Here is a 10,216-nt window from a genome sequence, read left to right on the forward strand (position 1 = left end):
GCTAATCAGAGCCTGGCTAGGTCCTTGCTTGTCTGAGACATCTCTTTGGGAAACCCAGCTGCTTCAGTAAGTGGGTTTAGTGTCTCACTAGAGTGCCCCTCTCTCTTTTGTCCATGCCTCAAGATGGTGACCGGAGGCACTGTGCCGCTGGAGGTGAAATAGAAAACTGGGGTCCTGGTCACTCGTGTCTGTTTAAAGATCCCTTGGCGTTTTTTTCAAGAGTAGGGCTGTTCAACCCTAAATATTAGCCCAGTTTCAACTTGTCATTTCGTTCTGCAGCCCTAAATCCCCTTCTAGTCTCAGTTGGGTATGGATACATCACTTCTTGGCCAAACCTGTTATTGCTATACTCTCTTAAACAACCTCCAGGCTTCACCCCGGAGGTGGTGCTACATGTCTTCAGTCAGAGAATGAGCCCGATACAGGGAGAGAGTTTGTAAAGTGCTTTAGAATCCAGCACAATGTTAATGCTAGAGAAATGGATCAACCCTTTAAACCTTTCCCCATTAAAAAAAATAGTCCAGTGAGTTGTGTTTCTCTCCTGGCAGGTTCCAGAAGACCAAGGCCTGCCCTGAGGGGGAGAAATGTTGCTTTGCTCATGGCCAGGACGAACTGACAGAGTGGCTGGATCGGCGGGAGGTGCTGAAGCAGAAACTGGCCAAAGCTCGCAAGGACATGCTGCTGTGCCCCAGGGATGACGACTTCGGCAAATACAACTTCCTATTGCGGGACGGTGTATAGTTGGGGGGTGGTTTTTATCCGTTGACTGGAGAAGCAGAAGCAAGTTTTCAAAGAGTGAGACTGTGGCAAGGCAACTGAGATACATGTCTCACAAGGAGAACTTTATTTTTTCCTTTTGTCTCAAGATTACCAATATGATTTTCCGGTGGTGAATGAAATTGTGACCCGATTCCTCTGTGGCCAGTGAATGCCGTGCTCATAAAGTTTATTTTCTATCTTCTCTTTTCTTTCCTTATTCTCTCCCCACCTTCTTCTTTTTTTCTTTTTTCTTTTTTTAATTGAAAGGAATGAACACAGTTGGGCATGAAAGAGAGAAAATCCTTTCGTTTTAATTCCCCACCTCTAGACTCTTAAGAGTAGCTGGGAGGTTTTTTGGGACAATGCAGTGTCATGAATGCATCTGAGAGGGGGAGCCGAGATTGGGGAAAGGGTTACTGGAGCATATGTGTCTGCAGTCTTCTGTGCTCATTCTCCTCAGTATGATGGAGAAAATTCCTCTTCTCTTTCACACTCTCCTGAAAGAACAATATAAAAAACAATTATAGCTGAGATGCAGGTGAGGAAAGCCTTTAAGTCCATGTGATTTAAAAGGGTGGTTTTAAAACTCCTGGCCTGTTAGCTGCTGTGGATGACCGCAAAGGAGCAAAATTACATCCCAAGTCTTCCCCTGAGGCACACGACAACTGAGGAGGGTAACAGCTGTCTAGCCCCCACATACATGGATGCAAGGAGCATAGCTGAGAAAACAAGCAGGGTGCTTTTTGCAGAAGGGGCAGTTTGAAAGTGATCATGGATGACTTTTTTGATATTACTATTGATTGTACCCAAAAACAAACTAGTAATGGGTCATTTGATGTCTTTCTCATGGACAGAAGAGTGCAGGTTTTTTTTTTTTGTTTGTTTTTTTAAAAACTAGTGTGATTATGTAAGTAAGACCTGAGTCTGTCCACAGGATATAGCTAATACTGTGGTGCTGTTGTCATCTGTGTGCTCTGGGCCTTGGGATCAGCCAGAAAAAACAAAGTAACAGAAAAGGAGCTTGTATTTTTATTTGTCAGCAGTGTAAAGTCAGTCAGCTTCTGCTTCGGGGATTACGTCTTTAAATAGTCTACATACTTGGTTACTTGGATATGGGTTTTGTCTGTAGAGGCTGAATGTGCTGTCAGAGGAAGTGGGCATAAATCGATTTAAAGGACACTATCAAGTAGCATAGGCCCAAAATTCAGAGTTTGTGTTTGACAAAGAACGCGTTTGGAAATGATTTCACAATTGAAATGAATACAGTGTGGTTGCTGGAAGGGCTTGAAACTTTCTCTTGCAGTGTTGCAAAATCAAGCTCAATAGCATTTGACTAGTGTGTGGGAACCAGAAAACAAAGCTAACTAGAAATGGAAGACCAAACCGACCAGGATAGTTTGGAGCTGAGTGAAGTGCAAAACACAAACCAATAGCGTGCTGAAGAGACCAATTTTAAAGGTTCTTTTAGATTATTAAACTGAAGCCAGTTATTAATGCAAGTGAGGAGAATGTTTGTTTGTTTGTTTGTTTGTTTGTTCTTAGAATGTGATTTTACTTTGACTGTGTGTCCCCTTGCAGTCTCCCCTCCGCTCTCCCAAAAGAAAAAGGAAATGAATTCTTCCTGTATCCATTGTCAGACAGAGGCCAAAATGTTCAACAACCGTCTGGAAGAGAAGAGGAAGATCATATTTGTAATATGAGGGTCCCTCAGGGTAAATAGAAACACAACCACCTAGACGCAGTGTCCCCATCAGGTTACACCTTGCTTTTTTGGTGGGGAATGTTCAGCAGTAGGAAGTGTGCTTTTCTGATTGTGGTTTTTTTAAATCATTACGAACATTGCATTTAAACTGGCTTCTAAGCTTTTGTGCCTCCCTCCCCTCACTAGACTGCTGGTGCTGCAAGTAAGGTCATTTTTCAGCAAACTGGCCCCTCCCAGCAGGAAGAATAGAGGAGTGCCTCTTTGTCATGGGAACATTCAGGCACGCAGGGGATACAGGAGCCTCTGATAGAATCACCCCGCCTCGTGGCACAAGAAAGGGAACAGCTGTCAGGTCCGCTGCTGGTATTGTGCTGACTTTCATTTTGAATTAGGTCAGCTCTAGGGGGAGCAGCTGATACTCAGAGGGTATGTCTACACTGAAAATGCTACTGGGGCAAAGCTGCAGCTGCACCGCTGTAGCATGTCAGTGTAGACACTCCTACACTGACAGGAGCAGTTCTCCCATTGGCGTTGATAACCCACCGCCCTGAGAAGGGAGAGCTAGGACAATGGAAGAATTCTTCTGTCACCCTAGCATTGTCTACACCGGGGGTTAGCTTGGCATAGTTGCGTTTCTCAGGGGTGCGGAATTTTCACGCCCCGAGAGTTGTAGCTGTACGGCTGTATGTTCCCAGTGTAGACCAGCCCGTAGACTGTGTCCACTGTAAGCGAAGCTAGTGTTGCCAAATGAAGTGACCCAGCTGAATGCTGTTCCTGTCAGAGCAGGTACCATTCTCCGTTGAGCCCAGCTGAAGGGATTCATCAGCGCATGTGGCATGCGTGGCTCCAGAGGGAAGATCCATGATGTGGCCCAGCACTTGCCGTCTGTCAGCAGGTTGGCGGGGTGACCCCACATCATTTGGGTGGGATGGGATTGATGCAGGGTTATGTTAAGAAGATGGCAGAGACTGTCCATAGTGCATGCTATACCACCTGCACTCTTGCCTTGTTAATTTGAGGGGTGGTGATAGGACGTCTCGCTGGATTTTATATCTCCAATACTGGTATGATCTAAATTATGTTAAAACAAGCCAGCTCAAACGGATTGGCCAAACTGGGGTGCGGAGTAGAGTCTCAGATATAACTCCACTGAGGTCATGATCTCAGTATTTATAATGGCAATAATGAGCTTATGCCAACACCCCAGAGTTTCTCTGGGGGTCAGCTTTGTGCCTCATCCTGGTTCACCTGTAACTGGGGAGTGGGTGTGCTGACATCTTCCCCCTTTGTCCTGAGCCTCCCTACCCCTCACTCTGATTACAGTTTAATACAGTGTGCATGTGTGTACATAATTTGATACAGCACCATCAGCTCAAGAACAAACAGTTCCACCTTCTTAAAGCAATGTGTGTGTAGTTTTTTTGGTTTTGTTTTCTTTGTAGGGTCTCATGAGATTGTTTTGCCTGTGAGAAGTCTGAGCCCTCCAGTGCTGTATGGACAATAAATAAAACATGGCTGTATTTTGCATGGGGGTTAAGCAGCAATGGGTCCCCTTTTCTTCACCCTGCCTCTGAGAACACGTGTCCCTAGACAAGAGATATTAGGTAGGGAGTAATATGTGGGAGTTACTGAATTGGCACCTGGCATCTTTATACAGACCTAACTCTGGACGTACACAACTCATAGGCAGCTGGCTTAGCTCTTGCATAGTGATTAGAGCCTCGGGGTATTAATGAGACCTGGGGACTGGTCTTTCCAGCCACTGCTGTTAAGTCACTGGGTCCCCTGGACAAGCCGCTAGCCCCTCAATGCTTCAGTTTTCCCTTCTGCCAAATTGCGATAACGATATGAGGCTTAATTCATTAGTATGTGTACAGTTCTTTGGGATCCTTGCCTGGAAGTGGCATTTGAAGCACAAAGATTGAGTATGTATTCATTGTTTATGATAGAGAGGTGGGAGAAGGGAGGATACTTTTTCTCGCATGCACGCATGCCTCAAGGAGACAGCAGAGCAGCTGGAAAGATCCTTGCTCCACTGATCCCAATCCCAAGTTTTATTGGATGCCCATGGTTTTTGAACAGGCTGATGCTGTATTTGTTTCCACTGATCAACGGTGAGGTGTGACTTCTGTTCAGATTTGAAACTGGGCACCTCATCTCCTAGTACGTACATTTCATTGTCTCAAGTACTGAAATTGTAAAGGCTAGATGGCAAGGGAGAGGGATGCTTGTCTTCTATTTTGCCAAGTATAGTCATAATGTATAGAATTGCTGAGACACTGGATTAAGCAAAGTAACAGGAACCCAACTGCTGCTAAATGAGCTAATTCAGCCTTCCCTTCACACACCCCTTTTTGTAGCGGTCTAATCCCTGCTTTACCAACGCATGCTCAGCCGGTCACTCCCTCTGCAGAATTTACCAAAAAAGTGATCTTCGCACCAGTGCGTAGGCTTGTACCATGTTCGCTGGAGTGGCAGCAGGCACATGTGCAGGGGAGAAGAGAGGAAAAATTAATCAAGGGGGAAAGAAATGCTTGTTTTTTATTTTAAAAACAAATCTGCATTTACAGTGTAATTGTCACATTTGCTGTGCCGTGATTTAAGAGTTGATCATTTGTTTAGATTATGGAGCGGGGTGATGCCCCCCCTTCTCTTTAATCAAAATAACTGCTCTGCACCCACTCTTCTCCAGACTGATAGTGTTGGCTGGGGAGGGGGGGCACAGGGGTTGGGGATGCTCATGGGCACTGCGTATCTATTTTTGTTTTCCCAGATATGATAACCTGATCTGTGGTGTTGCAGTATTTTGTCACAGACTTGTTTTAGTGTGTATATATGTGACCCCTGTGAAGCATATATACACAGGTATTAAATATATCGCTCTATATAATATTATATATGTGTGTGGTATCGAAGGAATCTTTTTTAATGAGGGTAAGGGAAAAGGACTCAATCCAGGAAATGCAGCATCTCCTGTTTCAATTTGAAGGCTCCCCCCCCCCCCCCCACCCTCAGCTGGGGTGGCAGAAAGGAGGAGGAAGGGAGGAGTTCAGGTATAAGGTTCAAGCTGGGACAGGTTTTCCTGATCACACCTCTGAAAACCCTCCGGTGATGACCTTCCTACCCCACCCTAGTGAAAGAACATTCAGGTGCTTAGCTAATGAGTAAAAGTTATGATTAAAAGCTTTGCTTATATGTATGTAAAGGGCAGGAGACTCCAGATCTGACCCCTCGTTTTATTTTGCTTAGCTTTTTTCAGTGTGATATTTCATCTCACCAAAAATACTCAGCACTATCAGCTGTACGATAATTAAACCATAAGCTCCAGTGTTCGAAAAGAACCCGACAACGAACCAGTATGCTCAGCACAGCACTCACTCCTCCTACAATAACAATCTTGCCTGTGCTATGTGGGGGCTAAGGGGAGGATTTTCAGCAAGAAAACAAATCTGAGGGCTAACGTTAAGAAAAATATCTTGCCCCTTTATTTATAAAAACCAACACACACACCAGGCTTTGATTTAGTTCAGCTTGTTAAGTGCTGAGGGATATAATACAAATCCTTCTCCCAATCCTTTAAGTGAAGGGAGGGATTTGTGAAGTTGGTGTCAGAGGTAACCAAATGTTTGAAGCAAAAAACAACAAATCCGCTCATATGAACAGTGCGTCAGAAATGGATGTGCTCTTGGCATGTGAAAGGGGAAAATAGCAAAGGGGTTGCTGCAGTTCTAAGCTGGATAGTAATAAGATGGAGTCCTTTAAAATGTCTTTGTATTAATGTAATTTAAGAATACCACGCTTTACTATTAAAGAAAACCTTAGTACCTTTCATAAGGTCTAGTACCAAGATAATAATGTAGATGTTTTAACAATTTTGTTTTTGTTCTTAAAACAAACTTGCTTCTTTTAGCCTTTGTAATAGAAAATAAAAGTGTGCACTTTAAACCCTCTCCAGATGACTTGCGTGTCTGTGTTGCAAAGAGCTTGGTGAAAGGCCTTATCTGGGCCTCAAGGCCTCCTTGATAAATGACATCGCTGCTCCAGGAAGAGAGTGGTGTGGGAGGGGAGAGCGTATGGGATTGAAGGACACCTGGTGTGGTTTTATATCCAAGTAATCCACTAGTCTTAAGCTACTAGCAATGAATGATTATTAACAGTCTTTCTTAGAGACATAGCTAACGTATATACAGAGCATCTGAACTCAGGCCAATCTATCATTTTTAACGTGAGAAACAGCCTTCTCTAGGAGTCACTCCCACACCCTGAAAATTCTATTCAGTCTCTTAAATCCACATTAACACCACATCTGTGTTCTAGTTTTTTAATACAAATCTATTCATATCAAAATTGTCTTAACAGATCTTCTTTGAGGCAGTGGCTGTCTAAATTCTATATTTGCTGTATTAATGAAGTTGCTCTTATTATTGAGAGGAATGAGGTCATTTTCTTCCTGCTCTTGGTACTGTACTACCTCATTTCTTCTTTCAACTAAGTCTGGTCTGTAGGTAACAACTGCAATGTCTCTGATTTCGCCTATACACTTGACCATTATTAGTCATGACATCATAAAACTGAGGTGCTACCTCTTTTGTTACAATGGCTTTCTGAGCCCAGTGTCTACCAATATAGACACACACTCTATCATTCCGTTTCTAATAAGGTAGTTTATGCAATCTTGTATCATAATGAATCTTTTGATACAAACTCAACCGTTTATACTTATTCTTTTCTTTATATCCTTTTTTAAACAAACGTAGGTAATCTGTTTTTGTTAAACAACAAATGTGCAGGTGATAAACCTTGTAATGGTGATGTTCTGTAATTTAATAATGCCAAATATAAATCAGTGTTTGTTTCTTCACCTTTTTTGTTAATAATCTTTTTACTATTAACACCAATTTTCACTAGCGCATTAGATTATGGGTAACCTGGACTTGATGTAATATGTTTGAAATGATATGCTATGGCAAAGCTTTTCAACTCTTGACTCTGAAACTAAGGTCCATTATCAGTTGTTACTATATTGGGAATGCCATACCTTGCAAAAAATTTTCATTTTATTAATGACTTGTTTGGCATGTTTTCCAGTATAGATATATTTAGGAAAATGCAAGTAATCAAGAACTATAACATGCAGGTCTTTTATATTCAAATAGATCTAAACCTACTTTAGATCAAGGTCTTGAATTTTCATGAATAAATGTCAGGTTTTCTAGACTGAGCATTTCTACATCTTTTTACAAATGTCACATTCTTGTATATAATGCTCTGTTTTGGTTCATTTGTCGCCAATACAGAACCTCTCTTGCTCTGTTTACATTTTTCTATGCCTAACTGTCCCTCCTGTGTGTGTTTCAACATCTCTGCTGTTAACCCTAAAGGGAATTACTACTATTACCTTTAAACAGAATTCCTTCAATTACTGGTAAACCTTGAATAAATTGATTATATGGCTTCAGTATCATTTTATTAGTATTATTAGCTTTCCAATAGCTGTAATAATCCTTTATAAATTCTCATTCTGTCTAGTTGCTTGTACAATTTCTTCCCAGACTGTGTGACAGAATATGCTCCTGCGTTCATGCATGTACCCTACATGCTATTGTAATAATGTTTGTACAAGATATGCCTTGTGTGGTATTTAAAAAAAACTCAATTTGTTGATCAATAATGTCATGGCAAAATGCACATAACATTATATGTAAAGTTATGAACATAAGCTGAAATCATGACTGAAGTGTATGTTTCCTGGATAAGTCTGGGGAGGGACTAAACCAGTTCCTCCGAGGCAAAGGGCAAGCTGAGGCCTCAGCCAGGTGTCAATGAGGCTGATGGACCATTACCTGTGAAGTGGCTATTTTTTGGCAAGGAAGAGGCAGGCACAAAAAAATCTACATCTTAGCTAAGAAACAGCATGGAGTTTCTTTTCTTCACCATACTGCCTGTTGCTAGGGTTGCCAATTTTGGTTGGGTGTATGCCTGGAGGTTTTGTTACATGATGTTTTTAAATTAAAGATTAATCTGGAAATGCTTCTCAAGGGGGGGGGGGCAGCCACCCCAAGACACCTCTCTGTTCCCCTGCCCGTTGCAGTGTCAGCACATGAGAAGACAAAAGGAAATACCTGTTGGACTTTGGGGGCGGGGTCCTGACCTGAAGAGTTTGGACAATAACCATGCTGGAAGCAGGTGCTGAGAATTTTTGTATGAATCTAATATAGTTAGGCACTAGTCAACATTTTTTCTGTTTTGTCTTGTAACTAGGGTTTCCAACCCTCCAGGATTGTCCTGGAGTCTCCAGGAATTAAAGATCAATCTTTAAAGATTATGATCTTTAAAGATTCCAAAGAGGATGGCTCTAGACTGTTCTCAATGGTAGCAGATGACAGAACGATGAGTAATGGTCTCAAGTTGCAGTGGGGGAGGTTAAGATTGGATATTAGGAAAAACTTTTTCACTAAGAGGGTGGTGAAACACTGGAATGCGTTACCTAGGGAGGTGGTAGAATCTCCTTCCTTAGAGGTTTTTAAGGTCAGGCTTGACAAAGCCCTGGCTGGGATGATTTAACTGGGAATTGGTCCTGCTTCAAGCAGGGGGTTGGACTAGATGACCTTCAGGGGTCCCTTCCAACCCTGATATTCTATGATTCTATGTCATGGGATGAAATCTCCAGGAATATGTCCAACCAAAAATTGGCAACCCTACTTGTAACCATTTCAGATTAAGTGAGTACAAGTAATGAGGCATAAAAGTCAATCTCTTCGTAGTTAATAAGCTTGTTTTACTGTTCTCTACTCCAGTGTGTTTAAGTGGGAGTGTCTGCGTACTCTATTTAAAATAATAAAATGGCGCATTATTCCCTTTAAGGATTAACAGACTTTATATATTTGTATTGTCAAACTCAGGGCTGGGCAGTGTAGCACACACACTTCTGGAGAAATGTTGGGGTCACCCTGCAGTATAACCAAGGCTGGTGAGAGCCAGAGTGTAGCTGGCAGGCTGCAGTTACACACAGACACTCAGGGTGTGGCTTGCATGCTGGAAGGCTGTTTGTGAGCGGATCATGGGGGAGATACTACAGCAAGGCATAAGGCACCCAAGGTTGCAGAACCACCTGTGGTCTGGATTGTGCACTCCGATATAGAAAACAGTTTAAATACATTTACATGTACCACATCCCCCTTCTTCAGTTACATTGGTTATGCAATAAGCTCTAGAAACAGTAGCAACAGCCATTAATGATTTGCTTGGCTGATACCCTAATTTTAAATAATTGAAAAAATAATCTTTGGAACTGAGGCGGTATGTCTGTCGTGTTCCTTTTTGAAATATTAACTAATGGTTTGTGATCTGTTTCTGCCAATACTGGTCTACCCTATATACATGTGAAGTTTTTGCATGCAAAAACCAATGTCAAAGCCTCTCTCTCGGAGCATACTGACATTTCATTTTTGATATGGCTCTAGGATGCATAAGAGAGTGATTTCCATACATCACCCTACTTTTGTAATAGAACTGCTCCTAGGCTTTGTTTGGAGGCATATGAAGACAATTTTATAAGTCTGTTACTATCAAATCGTTTTAATATTGGAGCTGTTTTTATTAGTTGCTTAAGATGCTTAAATTCTTGTTGCTGTTGACGGTCCCATTTCCAATTATTACTTTTACAAAGTAAAGCCCTTAAATATGGTGGTGGTTCTGCTAGGCTAGGTATGTATTTTCCTATAAAATTAACAATATCCAAAATTTCTGTAATGA

General features: G+C 42.0%; 1 protein-coding gene across 8 annotated transcripts in view; it reads left to right on the plus strand.

Annotated features, from left to right (window-relative positions):
* The window catches only part of ZC3H7B (zinc finger CCCH-type containing 7B), a 65,673-nt gene extending 59,786 nt beyond the window's left edge, over positions 1 to 5,887 (plus strand). For all 8 annotated transcript variants that reach the window (XM_073327179.1, XM_073327181.1, XM_073327180.1 and 5 more), the window contains one exon: positions 549 to 5,887. In XM_073327179.1, the coding sequence (XP_073183280.1) occupies positions 549 to 741 (193 nt within the window). In that variant the 3' untranslated portion in view covers positions 742 to 5,887. The remainder of the gene's footprint in view (positions 1 to 548) is intronic.
* The last annotated feature ends 4,329 nt before the right edge of the window (positions 5,888 to 10,216 follow it).

This window comes from Lepidochelys kempii, chromosome 1, assembly GCF_965140265.1.
Source record: "Lepidochelys kempii isolate rLepKem1 chromosome 1, rLepKem1.hap2, whole genome shotgun sequence".
Lineage (NCBI taxonomy): Eukaryota > Metazoa > Chordata > Testudines > Cheloniidae > Lepidochelys > Lepidochelys kempii.